The sequence below is a fragment of the Paralichthys olivaceus genome, chromosome 21 (genome assembly GCF_024713975.1).
Source record: "Paralichthys olivaceus isolate ysfri-2021 chromosome 21, ASM2471397v2, whole genome shotgun sequence".
In the NCBI taxonomy this organism is placed as follows: domain Eukaryota; kingdom Metazoa; phylum Chordata; class Actinopteri; order Pleuronectiformes; family Paralichthyidae; genus Paralichthys; species Paralichthys olivaceus.
The window spans coordinates 7,975,639-7,997,623 of NC_091113.1; the positions used below are offsets into that span (position 1 = coordinate 7,975,639).

The window sequence follows — 21,985 nt, forward strand, 5'->3', positions numbered from 1 at the left end:
TCCCCTTCTATGGAATATTTGGTATATTAACTGCAGTTTTTCACATTATTTATTGAAAGATGTCAATAATTATTTTATTGCCTAATATTGTATTTCGTGTACATGTGCAAATAACTGTGATGATGGTTCTGAGGTATTTAGTTTCTAACTCAGGGAAAGTCGTGGGAACAATAAGATCGACCTAAATCGAACTGATATTTTCAGAAACTGCCTGGAGCTACCTTTGGCATACATGGATATATTATATATGAGACCTTCTATATTGGATTATAAAACACTTTATTTTACGACACATACGTATTCCCTTTCAAAATAAACGTTTAATTCACACACCCCATGTTCTGCCAATGAGATTCTGGACTGAACCCCCATTTCTGATTATTAAAGTGGTGAATAATTACAACACTGTTTTCCCTGAAACCACAAACGAAACCTCTTTTTTTCCACATATATGTTCCTCTATAACCTTTATTTATATTCATTTAATACATTTTATTACCTGCATATTTATATTTAAATATCGTCCAGGTTTGAATGATTATATTCTTCATGTACTCTCACTATATTTTACATGTGCTATCAATGTTGCACTACAGGTATTTATATGTTTATTCAATAAAAAAAGATACGCCTCATTTCCGGGGTTGTATATGTTGCCTTCAAGTACTATCGGTAAAAAACGACATACAATCTACTCTCAATGACAGATATCGCACTGGTATCTTTCTTTGTATCCTATTTATTTCTATTAAAATATATGATGATCATGATGAAGATAACCTTTACGTTCAGTTTGAATTCAATTTGCTCTCTTTGACAGATTGCCATCATTATAGTGTATCAATATAATTTAAAGCACCCACCTGCCCTGCGGTCCTTGGAGGCAGCACATAAACATTTCGTAACTCAGCATGGCCGCTCCGTTGGTCAGGATCTTTTCTAAGGTGACACTCCGTGTTTCTGTTTACATGTATAACCATGCTGCTCTGAATTTAGCATTTTCCCACCGTGTTAAACTTCTGCATAGTTTCCTCGACAGTTTTAGCTAACAGACGGCTAACGCTAGCATCCCATGATGTGGCTAGGTTTGGGTTCCTGGCTAAAGACGAGGCTGTGTATCTCTGTCAGTGATGTTTCAAATGGCTGAAGACATCAATCCAAGTCTCATTATCATCTTTAAGTGAAATTAAATGTATGAATGCATTAGCTGCTGAGTGCATTTTGTTTGTTGGACCAGAAATGCTACAAACCCCTTTGTTTAAACAGTGTAGTGAAAGTGTTTGCGTATGTGTCTTCATTCAAATTTGTCCTGTTGTCAGTCTTGCATCAGACAGATCTCCCGACCATGGGGGTCATGCCAGGCTGGATGGAGGGGCATGTCCACCAGATCTGCCCCAGACGTGGCTGCACACGAGGGGGCTGGGCTGGGCTCCTTCGCTCCCCTGCAGACATACTCTGAGGAGGAGAGCATGATGAGGGAGACAGGTGAGCTGGAGGTGTGGTGGGAAACACGTGTCCTGCTGACAGCTGGAGACAGAAAGCTCTGACAACCCTAAACATCTCTCTTCTTTGTCTTGACAGTGAAAAAATATGCACAAGAGTGCATCGCTCCATTTGTGTCAAAGATGGATGAAAACGCTGTTATGGATGAGGAAGTGATCAAATCTCTCTTTGAACAAGGCGTAAGTAATTCAGTGTCACATTTGATTTATTGCTTTTCTTTAAATCTATTGAATGACTCGCATGTTGACTTTTTTTCGCAGCTCATGGGCATTGAGATCGACCCAGAATACGGTGGCACCGGCACTTCCTTCTTCTCCTCCATTCTGGTTATCGAGGAGTTAGCGAAGGTGGATCCATCTGTGGCCGTTCTGTGTGACATCCAGAACACACTGATCAACACACTCTTCATCAAACTGGGCACCCCAGCTCAGAAAGAGCAGTACCTCAGCCGACTGTCAACTGACATGGTGAGCAATTTCATGTTTCCTGTGACATAAATCAACTTTCTTTGTTGCATCTTGGAAATAAGGGGGACCAACAACAAATCAACAATTGTTACAGATCACTTGACAGATTCTGCACATTCTGTATTTCCTGGAAGCTCCCCTTCACTTCCTCATGTTCCTGTGTCGACATGTCCTACAGATCGGAAGCTTCTGCCTTTCTGAAGCAGAGTCGGGGAGTGACGCCTTTTCTCTGAAGACACGTGCTGAGAAACACAAGGACTATTTCATCATCAATGGATCCAAGATGTGGATCAGTAATGCAGAGCACGCAGGTGTATTCCTGGTGATGGCCAATGTGGACTTCTCTGCTGTGAGTAACTGCCCATCATTGTTTTTACTGTGGTTGTTTACTGCAGCTCATAATTATAACAATGTGTGCAAAAGAGTGTAATTTATGGTAGATCTATTATTAAATAATCTATCTATCTATGTTCTCATATCTTAATTATGATAATAATTATTATCATCCAAATATATTCTGTTTATAATGATATGAAACAAAACTAAATCCTTATATTTGATATACTGGTGTCAGATATTGTGTTTATTTATGCTTGTGTTTTCCCTGATAATAGGCAGGCGCAGTTCTAATAAGCAAATTGTTTTAAGTTTTAAGTCAGTATTGGCCTGTTTCAGTATCATATGGACAAGGAAGCTGTCAGTACTTCACAGTGATGATGTCTATAATTACAAATATATTATCTGTATGAATGACAGGGATACAAAGGTATCACCTGCTTCATCGTGGATCGGGACACCGAGGGGCTCGAGATCTGCAAAAAGGAGAACAAGCTCGGCCTGTGTGCATCCTCTACCTGCCCGCTAAACTTTGACAATGTCAAGGTACGACCAATCACATTTTACATGAACCAGAATAATGTGAAATAAATACATATTTTGACTCTTCTTAACTTCCTGCTCTTCATTGTAGGTGCCAGAGAAGAACATTTTGGGACAGATCGGTCACGGGTATAAGTATGCCATCGGCATGTTGAACGAGGGCCGGATAGGAATTGCAAGTCAGGTAGATCATGAGATGTTATTATTTGATTTAGTTAAAAACAAGCTTTATGTGCTCGACTCAAGATAAGACATGTTGTGTGTTAACTTTGTCTCTATGTGTCTCAGATGCTTGGACTGGCACAGGGCTGCTTCGACCACACCATTCCTTACACAAGACAGAGGGTACAGTTCGGACAACGTATCTTTGATTTCCAGGTGAACGTCTCCCTTCTTTTACCTGACATGTTTACGTTACTCTGCCGGCGAGTGCATTGTTCAATGAGTGTGCTCATGGTGTTGTGGAACTCTTGGTATTCCAGGGCATGCAGCACCAAATTTCACATGTAGCGACGCAGATCGAAGCTGCACGGCTGCTGACGTACAACGCTGCACGTCTGAAGCAAGCCGGGAGACCTTTCATTAAGGAGGCCTGCATGGCTAAATACTTCACTGCAGAGGTGAGCTGTCTGGGTCACAGACTCAGGTGGTGTTTCTCAAGGATTTACCTGTATCGTCTGCCAAAAACAAAGAATTAATTTAGAAATTATACTTAGTACATACAGGGTTCTACGTGGCCTGGGTCCTGACCACGTAGCCAGGATGTCGAGCCCTTATTCGAGTGGCCAACCTCTCCGATCATCTCGTCAATGCCTATTATCTGTTCTCAGTTCCTATTTAAAATTCAGATGTGACTGTGCTTTTGAGGTTGTTACTCACTCACTTTAGAACAGGCTTTTTCTCTTTCTCTTTTTTTGCTGCTTCAGATTTGCTCAATCTGTGGCTTGTTTTAAAACTTCTGAAAGCTCAATTATATCTATAGATTAGCTTTTTTGTAACACTCTATATTTGCCTCAAGTTAGTGTTTAAACTGATCTAATCAGTGTTGCTGACCCATGATTATTCGTATTAAGCCCTTGTTACATGTTTTGTCACATCTGTGTTATGTATTTTGCAGTATCAGGTGTCGTTACGTCCAGGAAACAGGACAGTGAAGCATCAATTTTGCTAAATTTTATGTCATTTTATTCCCTGTTATGTTTTATCTTTGTCAGGTTGCAACACTAACCACATCGAAGTGCATCGAATGGATGGGAGGGGTCGGCTTCACTAAAGACTACCCCATAGAGAAATACTACAGAGACTGTAAAATTGGTGAGTATAACTGGACCAATCTGAACCTGTTGATGCATATTGACTTGTGTTTGCAGACTGCTTGTGAAGTAGTTGTTTAGAGTGGAGTTGTGTAACTGCGACTAAAGCCACAAGGTGGAAAGGACACAAATCACGAGGGCTGTGGGGGGGTCAGGTGTAGCTGCCTGTGATTGGACCAGGGTGAGGCGGAGAAGGAGGCAGCGGCTGTAATGGGACTCTGTTGGAATTCCCCCTCTCAGAGTGTCGTTATACAAACACAGTGCCAAGGAAACTACCAGAGCAACATGTCGCTTTTCCTCTCATCACTTCCATGTCGGCGATTCTCCAGCTGGAGCTGTGGCAGAGTCCTTAGTCATGATAGTGAAAGCTGTAGATCTGTTCTCTGTGCAGTTGTAACATAACAGATCTTCTTTGTTTCTGCAGTGATTTTACTCTACTGCTTTGTCTTGTGCTCATTTCGCAGGCACCATTTATGAGGGCACGACGAATGTTCAGCTTTCCAGTATAGCCAAGTTCATCGATAAGGAGTACGACCACTAAACACTTCCATCGGGAACGAGAACAAATGCACTCTGCTGCTTTACACTCCATATCTTTTTTTAAATATGACTTTGGTGGGGTTATTGCAGCAGCTGTGAAACGCTGTACCACTGCTTTCATAGAGTTTCTTACAGTTACAACTTGTACACTTGTAAAGTAGATCCCACTACTGCTGTTACTGATGAAGTTAAAGTTCTCCTGCTTTGGGGTTGAACTTTTAATGTTCCACTTGCTTTCTGTCATTTATTAGTTTTTAAATATGACAGCGTTCTTCAATTGTACATCTCTACAACTTTCCTCTTGGCCTCATTTTTCTTCTGTTAACTGAGATGTCATGATCAATGATTTCAGAATGACTATCTGTGTGTAGCAATATGAGAATAGATAAAGATATTATTTTGGAATTTAATATTTCAGTGCTTTCAGGAGGTTGGCTATGACTCACATCAGACATCACAGTGCATTGTTTTTGCAGGATACTGCAATGTAACACTTTCATGCTTCATAAATACTGTTCAGTTCTCTGCTGTGAAAATAAGACAAGGAATCAAGTGTAAAGAGTGATCTATCAAAATCAATAAATTTGTAATATGCTGTGAATCATTGTTTCTGTTGTCACTGTTGCCCGTTTGCAGAGTAGTATCGAGATCTGCCACTAGATGGAAGCATTCTCCAGAGTGACTGCAGCAGCCTGAGCTGGAGAGGCTTCTCACTGCAGGAGCAGTAAATTATCATGTCTCATAACAGCCTGTCACCTCTAATGATATTTTATACCAATTTAATTACACTGGTGCTTCAGATGAAAAGAGCCCGCCTGCCTCGTGTAATTGCTTCACTGATAATTTTTCAGGTGAGATTGATCACATTTGGCCTCCGAGCTGTGTAAAATGAGGCCTATTGTTTTACACCAAACAGGGAAGTCGTGTCCACATGTATTGGGCCATTGACAGCTCTTACACATGACCCCTTATAGAAAAATGTGCATGTTACATACTGGGTATCTGTTTAACAACAAGGAACAATTACTACCATGAGTTATTCATGAACATGATGTTAAAAGTCTTAATGCTGCAATAACAGAGATCAGCAGTGGCCACATTTAGATTTCAGAAAGAAATATATACAGACATCCATTATTTGTGTATCTGTATTATCATCTTTATTTAATTATGATAAGAATTATACTGATTAAACTGTCAAAGCTTTTATTTTATTGGTGTCCTGAAAACCTTGAATTTAACATATACTGTGAGAAAAAAATAAAACTATAAACAAGAGACATATTTACTCTAGTGTATTATTTTGACAAAGAATTCTTCATTCTTCTCATGTTTTATTGATCATCTCACATCCTGATTGTGTTACTGAATAACGATGACATCTCTATCCTGATCATGGAAGAAGGAATCGCTTAAGCTTTGGTGTCATGATCACAAATAATAAAATATTAAATTTCTTCTGGTTACACCTGTAGCTTTGTTATATGATAATATTGTGTGGAAATGTGGTGATAAACTTCTACTTATAAATGATATCAGTGTTTTCTCATCACTCTGAGGTTGGGTGGACAGATATTATTGAATATATTTAATAACATCGGGTCCATGTTTGCTGACAAAGCAGTGAAGTGGAAACAGAGGCCTGCGTTAGCATCACTGATTGAGTGTGTCCTCCGTTTTCCCCTCTGACCCACTCCGACTTGTTCTGTGTGTGGAACGAACCCCAGTTTAATAAACCTAATCTGGTGAAAACACAGCTATCCTGCTTTTCACATGGAGTTGGCAAACGCAGCTCAAGCAGCCTCTTTCTCCGCCCCCATCTTTAACACAGCCATGAGACCTCTAATTATGCAGGGATTCAAGTAGCTTTCCACAAAACACAGTGTTGTCCTTTAGAGCTGGAGAGCTGCTCCACAAGCTGAAAGGACAGGCTGCATGTTTGCAGGTTGTGCAAATTCAATTTGTGTGATTAGCTCACCGCATCTGCTTCAGGTTTGGTCTAAATCATAAATCCTGAATGCTCTCTGGGTTCATTTCTTTTGTCATATGTCAAAATCTCTGAGGCAACTATCCCCTCAAATTATACTAAATATGTGTCCAAAAAATAGGTGCCTTTATATCACTGTCTTGACAGACATCCTTTCTGTATAGATAAGGTTTTTATCAGTGACATTTTTAGATTTAAAAGCATCTTACACCCTCTGCATGTTGCATTCTCAATATATTATTGCACTTTATCTCAATCTGAAAGCAGAAACAATACAGAGGATGCCCACTGCTCATTTTCTACTAAATTATCATCTAATCTGATCACATACAATCTGCTGCAGCCGAACACCAGTCAGTGTTGTTATAATCTGTGACAGAGACAAGACTTGCTGTTTCATTGCATTACACCACCTGCTGCCTCTGTGCGTCTGCAGCCTTTTGTACCAAAGCTGATTTGAAAAGCCTTTATCACAATGGTATAAACATTCAATTTGATGTCCGCCTGTAGCACTTCCTGGCTAATAAAATTACACTGAAGTCAATGAGCTCCGGTGCAGGTGAAGTGCACGGTGCATATTGCTTTCCCGTTGCACAGAGGTGGAACAGAGGGATGCTTGAGGTGCAGCAGATGGATGTGAGGTTGAAAAAAAATATTGGATCGAAAAATTCTAATAAGTTAATTATTTTGTTGGTAAATAAAAATAAAATACTTATTAAGTGGAATGTTCCTCTTTTTTTTCTTCTTTTTTTTCTTTGTCTTTTAAATATTTTGGTGGCTTTCATGATGCGTAAAATCTATGCGTAATTTGCGTACTACTTGTGCCAAGACCAAGCTAAAGTGTGAAGATCTCTGGACCATTGATTGAATTTCCTGACCGGTGATGGTGCTGCACCCCCCTTAAAACATTGAGACATTTTACTCTTTCATTTAATTGGATGATAAGTGTGCGCCTACACTGTTGAGCCCAGAGCCAAAACGCTTGCGCGCGGCCTTTCTCTTCTGAGTCTATTCTCGTCACAGCCCCCCGAGGTTTCATCTCAAATCCCATTTGCTATTTTACCTGCCCAATAGCAGAGACCGAGCGCGTTTTAACTTGGTCGGCATTTTTTTCATTTCATCATTCCATCCATCCAGCGCATGTTTGACGCAGTGATCCCTGCGCTCTCGCTCCGATCATCCTCGGGAGGTGGACGCACGCAGCTTGGTGCGACTTTTCCTCTTTTTATCTTCTTCTCATACATCATTTTATCCAAGAAGATCTTTTTGTAAGGTGTTTCTACCCCCCGGTAAGTTTGTTTTTGATGGTGATCCACATCGGACAGTAAAACGGTGATGGCAGACTCTGATGCGCAGGAGACTCGCCAACCCGCAAAAGACTCTCCCTTCTCCATAAAGAACCTGCTGAACATCGAGGACAAACCCGCGAAGCAGAAGAGCTTCCTGGGCTCGTCCAGAGGAGTGTTTGAGGGAAGCTTCTTCTCTCGGCTCGGTGAATTATCTTTCCCTCGGTTTGAGCTGCCCACGGCACAGAGGATTGGACTCTCGGGGCAGTATCTGGACAGAGCGTCTACCTGGTGGTACCCGTACACGCTTGGGGCTCATCTGAGGACCGGAGGTGAATATTTTTTAATCTGCATATGAGGAAATTGCAGCTTTTTGATCTGAAAAAAATCCCGAGTAATTTTAATGCAAATGGCCTTTTTGGATATTTCATTTCATGGAGACTGAATTGTTCTCAGAATGATTCTTAATTATAAGGAGCCATGTCCACAAATCCTTGATTAAATATCGATATTTTAAAACGCATGTTTCTGAATATTCATTGAATGATATACACGTGTTTGCCACTGTAGGACCATGTTTGAAATTATGTTTATTCTGCAGGGTCTGAGAAGGCAAACCCGAGGGATGCATCACCGGCACCGGACAGGCGCTCCCCGGACCTCCAGAAAAGTGACCTGCAGGATGTCAAAGAGGAGAGCGCCGACGACGAGGTCACGCTGGACGAGAGCGACGCGGAGGAGCCGAAGAGAGAGCTGGACCCGGAGGACGACTGGAGGAAAAAGACAGACGAGCTGGACGCCGACAAGAAGCCGTGTCGGAAGAAGAAGACGCGCACTGTGTTCTCCCGGAGCCAGGTGTTCCAGCTGGAGTCCACCTTCGACATCAAGCGCTACCTGAGCAGCTCGGAGCGCGCAGGCCTGGCCGCGTCCCTGCACCTGACGGAGACGCAGGTGAAGATCTGGTTCCAGAATCGGAGGAATAAGTGGAAGAGGCAGCTGGCTGCGGAGCTGGAGGCGGCCAACCTGAGCCATGCGGCGGCGCAAAGGATTGTGCGGGTTCCCATACTGTACCACGAGCACGGGGCCCCAGAGTCGACCGGGGGGCCCTCTGCAAACTCACCGGGTAACCAGTCGATGCTGGCTTTTCCCCACCACATGTACTATTCCCACCCGGTGCCACTGCTGAGGCCTGTTTAACACTGACTGTGTCATTCAGCTGTAAATATGTTTTTAAACGAGAGTGAGATTCAGTGAAAAAACAACAACATTTTGTATATTTTGTAGATTAATCGTACACCATGTTAGTTCATATTATTGTTATTATTAATATTATTATTATTATTAATATTATTTGTCATTTTATCCTGCTGAGGTGTAAGCAAGACACAAATTCCTTATCACAGCCCCCACTCAAAAATTATAATTATTAACTGATTATTATTGTTGTTATTATTTTATGTGAAATCATTACGTTTTTTTTAAGTGGCTGCTGTTCCCGTAGGAAAAAAGAACTTGCTTTAAACAGGGTTTACTGTCCATATGTATTTTACAAAGATTTGTGTCAGTGTTCGTACAAAACATGTGGAATTTAATATTTTTGGCATTTTCTAACATTGTGCAATATTTCTGGCTTCCCATTAGACTACCTATAGTTATACTTTTGCAGGAAAAACAAATATAATTTTCTCTTTGTCATGTAATAGTGAGGACAATCATGTGATCCTTGACAAAATAACCAGAAAAGCTGCAGGTGATGTCATTGTTTTTAAGGATGCTATGTTTTGCCGGTGATTTTAAAGCCATGAAAGAGCCAAAAAATCCTCTGTTTTTCGTGTATGTTTTTCCTCTGATATTGTTATTGAAATTCTGTATATTATATGGTCTTACACTCAGTAAAGATTTCGTTCCAAAAAGAAATATGTATAAGAGTGATGTACATGAGGGAAAAGAAAAAAATGTTGGTTTAAATATTTGTGAGAATGGAGCGATGTGTTATCCATCAAATGTCTATTTTTCAAATATCTATGGCACGGTGCAGGTATTCGTGAGATAAAAAAAGTAATCATCACAACTTAAATAATGTTGAAGTTAAATAATGATGGTCATCTATTTTTAATTTGTGAATTTTGGAATTCAATTAGATACAATTTCAAAGATTTTTTCTAGAAATGTATTTCTTCATTGAATATTTGATTCAGACACACAAACACATGGTCCGTTGCTGTGTTGATCTGCTGCGTATACAGATATGTGCTTTCTTTAAGAATCAATAATCATGATAAAAACAAAAGGCTGTGATGATGATTACAACTTATAGGCTGTAGATGAAAGTGGCTAAATGGGAATTAAAAAGCAAAAAATAAATTACAAAGCTAATTTCCCATTAACATAATCACATTGGGCTTTTGTTTTGCATCTGAGAAGAGGACTGCATTATAGAGTGAAGCACTTTTTAACTGTGGGTTTTAAAAAGTATATACAAATACATATTTATTGTTATTACCATTACGTGACCTGCTGGCCTATATAGGACATTGTGGTTTTATTAAACTATTTGGGCAAACTCAAATCAAACAGAAACAGAAAAAGAAAGAAAGAAGAAATATGAGATACATTATAGCTGTATAAAAATAGCTATAAAAATATGTAATCTCTTACTTCATCATAGGTGTTAAATTAAAACATATTTATATTTTATTAATTTGGATTAAAGACAAAATAACAGAAATCATATGTTAGTGAGAGAGCGAGAAAGAGAGTACAGTCCTGTGTCACGTGATCTGCGCTGAGACAACGGAAGTAAACGTTGATGTTTGACCAGCCAATCACATCGCAGGCGGGAATTCGAACATTCATTCCAACCAATCAGCGTCCTCTGTGTGCAGAGCTCAGCGCTTGCTAAGAAGGGAGTTAGCTTAGCGCAGCCACATTTTGCTGTTCGACTCTTTTCCACGTTATTTATATGATTACATGATCTTAAACCAGGGCGGAATAAACAGGCGCAGTCAACTATAGCATCGATTTCTCCTCAAAGGCTCCCAACCGAAGCGGTAAGTGAAATGAAATGCCTCATTTCAGCTTTTGTAGCCCGCGTTGTCTTCACTGTTAGCAGACAATGCTAACAACAGGCGTGGGCTAGGGGTAATTGCTGGATGTTGTGGAACAGTTCATGTTTATTGGAATAAGAGCAAACGCCTGGAATTAAACTTTAGCTTTCATCGAGCTCTAGTAACATATCGTGTTATTTCGGAAGCTCAAATGACGCATGCTAAACTGTCGGTTGGGCTTGTTAGCTAAACTCGTAGCCACTGTCACTGGGCACGGCTAACAACAGGAGGACACACATTGATCCTCAAGTCAGACAGTGGAGGAGGCTACTTCCAGGGAGTTCAGAGAAAATGGAGAATAAATAATAATTTCAGGAAATCACAAGGCATCATATGTGTGCTGTCTAACTCACTGAGCTCCTAGATCATTCATGCATTTCCAGTCATTACACGAATACCATATCGATAAGGACCTGCTTATTTTTTATTGGTCAAAACTGAGATTAGTTCTGAGGTGAAATGTCATGGAACAACACGATGCCTGTTCATTTCAAAATATATTATTTTAAAATAACAAATGTCAGTGTTATTACGTTAAAGTTTGATATTTAGAACCGAACAACAAATATTTGTGGATTATAATGAAGTTAAGTATAAAGTCTGTCAAAGAAAACTAATATCGTGAAGCTTGTACACATAATATTATAATATTGATAAAGTGTATACTTGATTGAATTAACAAAAATATACAGACAGTGTTGGATACATATCAGTTTGACTCCAAGTTTTTAAAGTGTTAGTTTTGGGTGTTGAACAGTGTTTCTAAGTGTAGTTTATACCCCTCTATATTGTCCATTAGTCTTGATGTTGGACTTGCTGGTAATGTTTTCCCTTCTTGCAGATGACAGGCTCAAATGAATACAAACTGAACCAGGGACCAGAGGACACCATCTCTGCCGTCAAGTTCAGCCCCAGCACAGCTCAGTTCCTGCTGGTGTCCTCATGGGACTGCACTGTCCGTCTCTTCGATGTCGGAGGCAACACCATGCGGATGAAGTACCAGCACACAGCTCCAGTTCTTGACTGTGCTTTTTATGTAGGTCATAGATTTATGTATATGGTCCTTGTTGTCTTGTCAAAGCATTTGTCTGGTATATACAGATAATATTCACCTTTAACTTGCAGGACCCAACACATTCCTGGAGTGGAGGATTAGATGCACAGTTAAAAACGCATGATTTGAACACAGACCAAGGTTTGTCGCAAACCTCTTAAGTACCAATAAAAAGCTTTCAGGCAGTATCATAACTCTTCACTTCGGAGAGTTGAATGTGCTGAATTTTTTATTCTATTGACTGCTGCAATATTCACCCTAAACAGATACAATAGTTGGAGCACATGATGCTCCCATCCGTTGTGTGGAGTACTGCCCAGAGGTTAACGTCATGGTAACAGGTAGCTGGGACAGATCGGTTCGGCTGTGGGACCCGAGGACACCCTGCAATGCTGGCACCTTTACACAGCCTGAGAAGGTAGAGCACAAGAGCCATGCAATTGTTTCAAAAGTTATTTTAATAATATCAATGGGGTGATAATGTTGGGTCAGAATCACTTAAATGTTGTAATAGCACAATATATCAAGTATTGCAAGATTTTACATTTTAATTTACATGCAATTGTTAGTTTCTTGCCTTGTTGAGTTGTATTTATTTATCAAAGAACTTTCAAAATATAAACTTAGGGACAGAAATGTAATTTATTTTTATGCTTTTTCATACAATGGGGTGGCCATTTAAGTAGATCTTTTCTACTTGCACTTAACTAGATGTCGATGATACAGAATGATGATATTGGTTTATAAATAATTGAGCTTATTGTAAAAACTTTAAAATACAGTATTACTGAGACAATACAGAAACCTGGAGAAAAAGGTGACATCCGCTCTTGTCTCAAACACGTGATCTATACGAAAGGTGTATACGCTTTCTGTGGCCGGAGATAGACTAATCGTCGGCACAGCTGGAAGAAGAGTCCTGGTGTGGGATCTGAGGAACATGGGCTACGTACAGCAAAGAAGAGAGTCCAGCCTCAAGTATCAGACACGCAGCATCAGAGCTTTCCCCAACAAACAGGTACCCTTCAAATCCCAAGACACTTTTTTATCACATAAAGTTTACACAGTATTAATGAAACTCACAGTTAGCTGTTGACAGGTAATTTACTCCTTACAGAGTATAATGTTACGAAACAGATTCCTGTGTTAATGTGAAGAACTTGAATGGTAACTTGGTATTTTGTGTCTTGGCTCCAGGGCTACGTCTTGAGTTCAATTGAAGGACGAGTAGCTGTGGAGTACCTGGACCCTAGTCAGGAGGTTCAGAAGAAGAAATACGCGTTCAAATGCCACAGGCTGAAGGAGGACGGAATTGAGCATGTTTACCCCGTCAATGCAATCTCATTTCACAGTGTTCATAACACCTTTGCCACAGGTACAACTGGCTCATTAGTAGCTACTTCATAAAAACAATGTTTTTTTCCCTGTGATTTGTTTTTGCAAAACCATCTACCTGTGACCTTCAGCATTAAGCCGCCAAGGTCGCACGTGGAACAAGCTGTTATTATAGATCCATATCTCAACACTTTCTAAATCTTTTGAGCTTGACCTTGAGTCTCCCCTTCTGCCAGGTGGCTCGGACGGCTTTGTGAACATCTGGGACCCATTCAACAAGAAGCGCCTGTGCCAGTTCCACCGGTACCCGACCAGCATCGCCTCCCTCGCCTTCAATAACGACGGCACCATGCTCGCCATCGCCTCCTCTTACATGCAAGAAAAGGGTGATATCGGCCACCCAGAGGATGCCATCTTCATCCGCCAAGTCACAGATGCTGAGACGAAGCCGAAGTGAGTCTTCCTCATCCCTGTGGTGTGTAATACTCCTGCATAATGTGGCACCTTGCTTCTTGCTGAATCTGTGAGCAGCTGTATTTACAAAGAGCACGTCCATCTGCAGCAGATGCTGATCTGTATCTCAGTTCATCCACTTTTCAATATCCGACAGTTGAAAGATGCACAGATGAACTTGAAAATGTTCCTGTGAGTCTTTGTGTCTGTGCTGTCATATCTACACTCAGTGTCCAGACATAGAAACCTTCTGCTGTACAATGTGATGCCGTATATTGTAAGAGTGAATGAAATGGTAGGATCGCAGTGTTAAGTTGAAGGTTACATCGATTTAATTGTTTAGTCTATAAAATGACAGAAGATAGCACAAGAAATAGCCAAGGAGATGTTTCAGATAGCTTTGCTTTGTCCAAACAGCCGTCTAAAACTGAATGATCATAGGTGTATTATCACATGGAACAGAGAAATGCAACAGGTTTTTATATTTGAGAAACTGTGATAAGGATTTTTTTCGTTTTTAATAATCAGCTATGAGCTCTGACAGCAGATGTCTTCAGTATTTCAGGCATGGAAGGTATCTTTACCTCCATTAAAATGAAAGGGGCATTCAATGTTTGACCATGAACTGTATTAATGTATGCATGTTTGTTTTCAGTATATCATATGAAATATCTAACTTGAACATAAACAACATTTAGGTGCAACTATTAATTTCATTGATGTTTAAATGATTTCAGTTTAGACAGGTTCTTTGTGAAAAAGAGCAATAAGGACTTATGACCTTTTGCCATTGATCATTCAAGGGCCATTTACGTCTCTATTAGGGCGTTCATACATTGTCTTTACTACAGTTGTTCATACAGGCTGTTCTCTGACTTCAATCACAGAATAAACAGACTGTTACCCAGTATTTTCTATAATCTGCCCTTTGTGATCATTAAAAGGTTAGGTTACTGTAGCTCTCTACACATTAGTCAATTAGACTTAATGGATGTCATAGGGATGTCAAACCTCAGAACTGAATATAGTATTGTACATTCAATAAACTGCTGCAGTTACAGCTCTCAAGTTGATTGAATCTCTTTTCTTTTTTACAGGTCAACCTAAGTCCACCTTGCAATGGTTCCCTCTGCGTGTGTTTGGGTTATCTGCTGGTATCCAGTGTACCATTATCATATTGTGTCCTGTCATTTATTTCTGTTCCAATACAGTTGATCTTTCTTGTAAGTAACTGTTGTCTGTTAAAAGCTTTTCTTTTCTGGCTCTTGTTATATATTTCTTTTTTTCATGTATGTTCCAATGACCATGCATCGTTGATCCACATACACCTTTTTCTTCTTTTGCATGGCCATCAACACAAACTGATGTCGTGATCATTTTTGTTGACTCTTACAACACTGAAACTGTTTGTATAATAAAACATTGATCAACAGCATTATCGCAGTCTGTCACATTTACTAACTGCGAAAGAAAACCTGAGAGAAATTCCAGGAATGTGTCGGGGCAGAAAAGCCTCTCTCCACGATGTGTTGAGGGAAAGCGATGATCCACTCATCTTGCCGAGGGCTCCACTTGCCCCCAGACAGTGACCTGTGCTGATAGACATCAGAGGTCTGCGGCCTAAACCAGATCCTGCTTTATCACCAGGGGGAAAATTGGGAGAAAACCACTAAACTGGATGAACTGGCTGCATCTGGCAAACTAAAATAAAAATGATTAAGAGGTTGTTTTCTGTATTTCTTTAATTTTTCTGAATGGTGCATTATCCACTAAGAACCCTTAGTGGTGAATCCACATTTAAATGGGCTGAAGCAAACTCCAAAGTGCTGTCTGTCTTTTATAGTTTCACTGTGCTGTGGGTTTGCTTTCACCTTTTTTATTGAGAAATCCGTTTAAAGAACTAAAATGTTTTTTAAAACAAATAAATGTACTGCAACAGCAGAAATGCCTCAGGAGGGTCATACTTTTCCATTATCAATTTATAGACTGCACTTTTGCAAGTTGTTACACGGGTGACAGTCGGTGTAACATTTCTTTTATACCTCTGCGACAGCCATTGGCCAAAGGTGTTATGTTTTCTGGTTGTCCCTCTGTTCTCATGTTTGTGTGTCAGATAACCCTGACCCTCTTGTGATATCTCATGAACACCTTGACAGAATTTCTTCAAATTTCAAAGGTCAAGATCTCTGTGACCTCACCAAGCCCTCTTTGCCTTGTGAAAGTCTTATCCTAAGAATGCTTTTGAATTTGGCTCAAATGTCCACGTCTCTTTTAACAGATTTAGAATTGTGATCAAAAGTGATGTCGTGGTGACCTCGCACAATGTGTTATTGTTGGCAGAGGCATACAATTGCAGAGCCAATAATCCAAAAAATCTAGTTTTGTCATGCACTGTTCAGTGTTGTGTATGAATGGACATGGTGAACACAGCAGTTCCCTGCAAAAGTCTCAAGTGGCGTCTTCTCCCCTCAGTTCAAATTTTTCAATTGCATCTAATGCAATTTCTGAAGCCCTTCAGCCAAAGCAGCACAGAAGATATAGATGTCAATTATGCTGTTTAAGAGCTCCAATTTTTTCTAATGGCTCTATCTGCCTCTGCGGTATCCTGGAAACGATTAGTTTGGTTTGGTTTAAATGATGTAACTAATTCCCATGATTGTCGATAATGAGTCTTGTCTTTGACGTTGGATGGAGGCTGCAGCGTAATATGAAATGGCGTTCATTTTGGGACGTAATTACTGCTCGTGAAACAGACGTAGAATCGGCCAAGGGGGGTTGTTGTTGGGGCGATGGTGAATTACCTTGTTTCCTGTCATCTTTGGCTTCCGCTAAATTGGAAAATTGAGTTCTTTGAATGTGCATTAAAACCGTTGAGGTTTTCTCATCTCTGGTGGATAGCTGTTTTATAGAAAATAGGGAATTTAGCTGCAGAAAAGCAATTAGTAGTTTCGAGACTTTGAGCTTACAAAGAGCTACACATAGTTGTTATTTTTTGTTCAGTACCATTAAGGATTTATGAGTAATTTAGCAAATTGCAGCAGATGCATCTGTTGCTCTGTCCATCAGCATCTTCCTCCAAGCCTGTCTCCATAGAGATCTCTCCAGGTTCTTTTTTTTTTTGGTCCTGCTGCAAAGGCCCAGTTAACCACATCTGTGGTCGTGTGGCCGGGCTCTGGTTTCCAACCACTGAAGTGTTGCAGACAGTTTGGCTCTACATGAAACCGTTACATGACAATTAAAATGGGTGATTGTGCTCCCAACAGCCAGTCAGGTGCATTTAACCCGACCACAGGAGGCTCTTATGTTCACTGGAGAGGGCGCGGGTGACCTTCAGCCAGACACCTTATCTCTCAAGACCGGTTTCTTTCTAATATTATATCAAGCTGATGATACCGTCCTTCACGCGCTGCGGAGAAATGAGGAAATCACATGATGATGCATCAGGAAAATATTGACACCACTCTATGTTCTGGTCTTGTCTCCTGTTTCCCCACCACATCGCAGAATAGAGACGCCATCCAATAATTCCATGCAATTCAGTGACTTAATGAATGAACAGCATCTTTATCTTTTTTTATTTCACGCCAAGTAATGAGTTGTTCCTCTGCAAGGCTTTTTGATCTGATGCTGGGAGAGTGTCTGTGAAGATGGTGTTATAAAATAGATTTGTCGGCAGCTCTTTGTGACATTGATCTAAGGATGTTATTTTTTTGTAAAGCTGTCTTATGGCTAACTTCAAGAACATGCATGAAGGATTGAATATTTCCATAAAGCTATTCACTAGTACACTTGCAACTGATGGCTTTGCTCACAGATAATAAATCATTTCAATGTGCTACATTTCCTTTTAAATTAAACCGGACTCTAAACAGCTCAGCCGCTTGATTTACACCTAAAAATGTTTGCATTGAAAAGATTGAGTAGATTTAGGTAAATGAAGAGGTAAAATTTATATAATAAAAATATTAAAGGATTTCTGTTTAAGAGATGAGCACCTACAGCCATCAGACTTGGCCCAAAATGAAGATCCTGGACCCGTTGACGTCCCAGCTGGGGCAATGAAACCTGAGCCTTTCTCCTGGTTGTAGCTGTGCCTGCCACAGCACCTCACTCCCTGCTGCCCCTGCCCCGGGGAGGCTTTTAAAGAGCTGTGGTGGGCAAAACAGCATCTCCTTGAGAGCATTGTAGTTACATTAGAGGCTAATTAGACGTTAAAGCTCAAGGCCATGTGAGCGACTGCTAGGTTTAACGCTCACCTTCATCCATCTCTTTACGGGCTGACTGGTGGAGGAGGCTCTCACCTCGGAGCCGGGATATAGTAAATCAGAAGTCTCTGGGTGTGACAGGAGGGTCGGAGATTTTGGGCGTGAGGTTTTATTTTGGCTCGTGGGCTTTTTGTCGCAGATTTTTCATTCGATAATAAACCGCGTGGCATTCATGGTTTAGAATTAGGCCTGCAGAACTATGAAACCAGATTACATTTGTTATGTGAGAATTGAAAGAGATGCTGAATTTGGATTACAGGCTTTGACCACAGCGGACAAAGTAAATAAATAATTTTTAAAAATGCCCGTCCCCCACTTTGTTCCAGACTGAATTATTTCAGCAATAATTGGATGGATTGACATGAAATCTTTCACAGACATTCACCGTCCCCAGAGGATGAATCCTACCGACTATGGTGATCCCCTGATTTTTCGTCTTGTTCTACCAAGAGGCTCCCTCATAAGGATTTGATTGAAACTTGGTGAATGTGATTCCCTCTGACTTTGTTGATTTCTCGACTTCTTCTCTTGTTCTACCAGGATCTTACCATTCCTGGTTATATCTTAACAACTGTTAGATGGATTTCCATAACATTTTCTGGACATTCATGTCCCTCTGAGGATGAATGTTGATCATCATTGTAAGGTCAATTTTTATTGTGTCCAATTTTTCACTTGAGCAAGAACACACATTGCCAGCATGGCTGTAAACTTGTTTCTGTATGTTCAACCTTAACTTAAATAATGTATCCGTACTATTCTTGGATAATTAAGGTGTCACAGTAAACATTCACCTCAAAAGGTAAACTGGGGAAATTGGTGCTTCAGAGGGAAAAAAGTGCAGCTTTCATGACTCCTGTCAAACTGATGAATGTATGAATGTGTAAAGAAGATGGGGGCAGTCGGTGCATCTGGGGTCATGTTTGAAAATGTAAAGCGGGGGGGGTGACTCTCTTGTTTATCAGATCAGATTGGTGAAATGTTTTTCAGTGAAGCTTGTGGATTCAGTTTTTGTTCAGAGTCTCGTAGAGTTTAAGGCTTTAAAACTGAGGGACAATACTCAAGGGTTCCACTGATGAAGGAGAGACTCTGATGCACAGGTTGTCAATTCATGTCATGATGGAGTTGTTGATTTCCCTCCAGGGTTGAAACCACAAGCACTTAAACATAACTGATCCATGTCAGAGAGCCACCTGTGGGTAAGTCCTGCGGATCAGGCGACATATCCCACTTGAAAACATAGAACCTGTTGCATTGTGTCGGTGATTTGTGGTCAGCTTTGGAGTGACAAGCAGTTTTCTTTATGCAGTCAAAAAATAATAATACAACAAGGGGCGAATCCCAAGGCGGACTTTAGGAAAGAATAACTTGTTATCCCCATTTAAACCGAAATCAGATTGCAGGTCTTTTCAGGCCAGCCTCTTTGTACGCTGCCTGTGTCTATGAAACCCTCTGTGCAGTGTAATGGGTTCATGGCCACGGGGCAAGGGTTACAGTTTGTCCTTCCTGCAATTAGCATTCACGGTTAGCTTAGCAGAACTAATGCACCACATCTTTGAGGCTCAGGTTCCCTGTGTGCCTCCGAGTGTCTGCGGGCGAAATTTAACTGACTCCCTGTATCCATTTCAACCTGCTTTATGAAATGTTTTTGGCAAAATCCCCCGAAGAATATAATTTCAAGCCAACTATTATCCGCCAATTAAGTTTAGGAGCATCAGAGGAGGTGGGAGATGAACTTACCGAACGTGTTATATAGTCACAAGAATATTAACACAATGGTATGAAATATAACTCACAGATCAATATGGGCCATTTCTCCTCTATTGTCAGTCTGTATTTGGTTTGGTTTATATATATATATAATCACATTTATGTATCATTTAAAAAAAAGCCATTATTCTGTCCTTTCTGTTTGTTTTGCCTTGTGACATTTAGGTCACGACACTGTGATCTCACTGCAGTTCTCAGCACACAGGAACATGTACACCACAGCTATTGTGGAGGCGGCTGTGGGCCGTGGGGATCTCATGGGTCTTAAGTGACACCTTCTCGAAACAAAACGAAGCAGCTCGGAGCCGTTCTCTGCTATTGGCTTTGTCCGCGTTGTGTAATATTACATAGTTTATGTATGAATCCGTGGACGTTTATGTAGGTTGACTGCAGCATTGTTTGGGAACTATAGCGAAAATATGTAGGTTGCAATGAGGATGGTGGGAGTGAGTGCATGCTCTTTTTAAAGTAGGAGAGGGAAATGACAACCGACATAATATAACATAACATTTAGTATTAAAGCATAACATTACTGCATATTATAGCATAGCATAACGTAATGTAACATAGCTTAGCATAACATACTGGTAACATATAATTTCATATCATACATAACACAACATATTATAGCATAACATAACATATCATAATATATTATAACATTATATACTGCAACATAACATGGCATAGACACTAAAGGTAAATTCAACAGGAAAAAATAATGTTTAACAATAACAATCCTTATTGTGATTTTACTCCCCTAATTTTCAAAAACATGCACTCACTTATTACAACCTTAATATTATTTTCTTGTGTAAAACCTACACATAGTGCAAAATGTTGCAAGAATATCTTTTTTTGACTCAAGAACTTAGAGCTCCATGCATAGTGAGTTAATGATAACTGGATGTGCATAAATACAAGTGAGAATTTGCTTTTCAAAAAGATATAAACCCAACAAAATGCAAAAATATGAGATAAATTATAAAACATTACTTAGTAAATGAAAGAACAACATGCAGGGACAAATCTATGTTATTGAATACAAAACACATTGTTTCCTAAGTGCATCCTGTCTGAGTGATCAGTGCATTACAGAGCCGAATCAATGACACAAAAAGGAGGTGCTTTCATAAACAGTTTTTGATTATTGGACATTATTAACTTTTTCTGAATTCAGTGAAGTGAAACACTGTGTTGTCCCATCGACTCAAATGCAGATTAAGCAAACTAATGTGAGCGCAGGGGATCAATGCATTCGTCCAGTGATGTCTCTGTGCGTGGAACAGCGATGCATTGAGAAGTCTGGCCCTAATTCATCATCATCCACACATTATATTATTACTGATGGCTCTTGCCTCTGGCTAGTCCATTTGTTTTTTTCAGATTTGTGACAGGCAGCAGAGCGCCGGGCGGAGGTTTATTCTGCAGCCACGCCAGCAGCCCTCTATTATTTATCTATTGATCATCATACCTCCCAATAATCTGCCGCCTGACACGTTTGACAACATTATGTGGAGCAGGTCAAAGGACAATGCTAATGAAACTGAATGATGGATGTTAGTATCCACAGCATTAACCTTGCTAATAGTTGCCACAGACAGCACATGTACACACACATTACGGCAGTCCTGCTGAGCCTGCTGGGATTTCCATGAAAATAAAGAGCCCAGCATTCAATGAGGCGGTCCAGAGGCATGTGCAACAGAGATATAATAAATCATCACATGGTGTTGAAGATCAGCTTTACCAAAACATAGAGAGATAAATACAGAACAAAGCAGAGATTTGTTGGGTGATAACAATCGTTATAACAGAATTTAAACTTCCACACACGTACGGTATGTTAACTTGTGTAGCATCAGCTTTTAGGCTTGTGTCTAATCAGTCATCTGCAAAGAGTGAGCCAAGGAGATCCAGAAACAAAACAGTTCTATCATGAAAATGTTGAGAAAGAAAGCCACACCCCTCCCAAAAAAATTCATGAAAAATGGTCGAGTATCTTTTGTGTAATCCTGCAAAAAAC

The 21,985-nt window shown here is 40.2% G+C and overlaps 3 protein-coding genes across 4 annotated transcripts; all 3 read left to right on the forward strand.

Annotated features, from left to right (window-relative positions):
* Positions 1-809: 809 nt before the first annotated feature.
* Positions 810-5,303, forward strand: acadsb (acyl-CoA dehydrogenase short/branched chain). The gene is made up of 11 exons (XM_020082708.2): positions 810-944; positions 1,320-1,485; positions 1,582-1,682; positions 1,764-1,970; positions 2,149-2,319; positions 2,727-2,852; positions 2,941-3,033; positions 3,138-3,227; positions 3,332-3,469; positions 4,064-4,163; positions 4,627-5,303. The coding sequence occupies exons 1-11, from the start codon at positions 912-914 to the stop codon at positions 4,701-4,703; spliced, it is 1,302 nt and encodes a 433-aa protein (XP_019938267.2). The 5' UTR covers positions 810-911; the 3' UTR covers positions 4,704-5,303.
* Positions 5,304-7,708: 2,405 nt separating this feature from the next.
* On the forward strand, positions 7,709-10,183 carry hmx3b (H6 family homeobox 3b). Its single transcript, XM_020083014.2, has 2 exons — positions 7,709-8,307; positions 8,577-10,183. The coding sequence occupies exons 1-2, from the start codon at positions 8,025-8,027 to the stop codon at positions 9,170-9,172; spliced, it is 879 nt and encodes a 292-aa protein (XP_019938573.1). The 5' UTR covers positions 7,709-8,024; the 3' UTR covers positions 9,173-10,183.
* Positions 10,184-10,829: 646 nt separating this feature from the next.
* Positions 10,830-15,359, forward strand: bub3 (BUB3 mitotic checkpoint protein). Of its 2 annotated transcripts, none has more exons than XM_069517758.1 (8): positions 10,830-11,025; positions 11,924-12,118; positions 12,208-12,277; positions 12,403-12,554; positions 12,996-13,154; positions 13,334-13,511; positions 13,708-13,924; positions 15,022-15,359. In XM_069517758.1, the coding sequence occupies exons 2-8, from the start codon at positions 11,924-11,926 to the stop codon at positions 15,029-15,031; spliced, it is 981 nt and encodes a 326-aa protein (XP_069373859.1). In that variant the 5' UTR covers positions 10,830-11,025; the 3' UTR covers positions 15,032-15,359. The 2 variants fall into 2 exon arrangements, with proteins under 2 accessions (XP_069373859.1, XP_069373860.1); XM_069517759.1 differs by having other exon boundaries at positions 10,840-11,025; positions 13,708-13,946.
* The last annotated feature ends 6,626 nt before the right edge of the window (positions 15,360-21,985 follow it).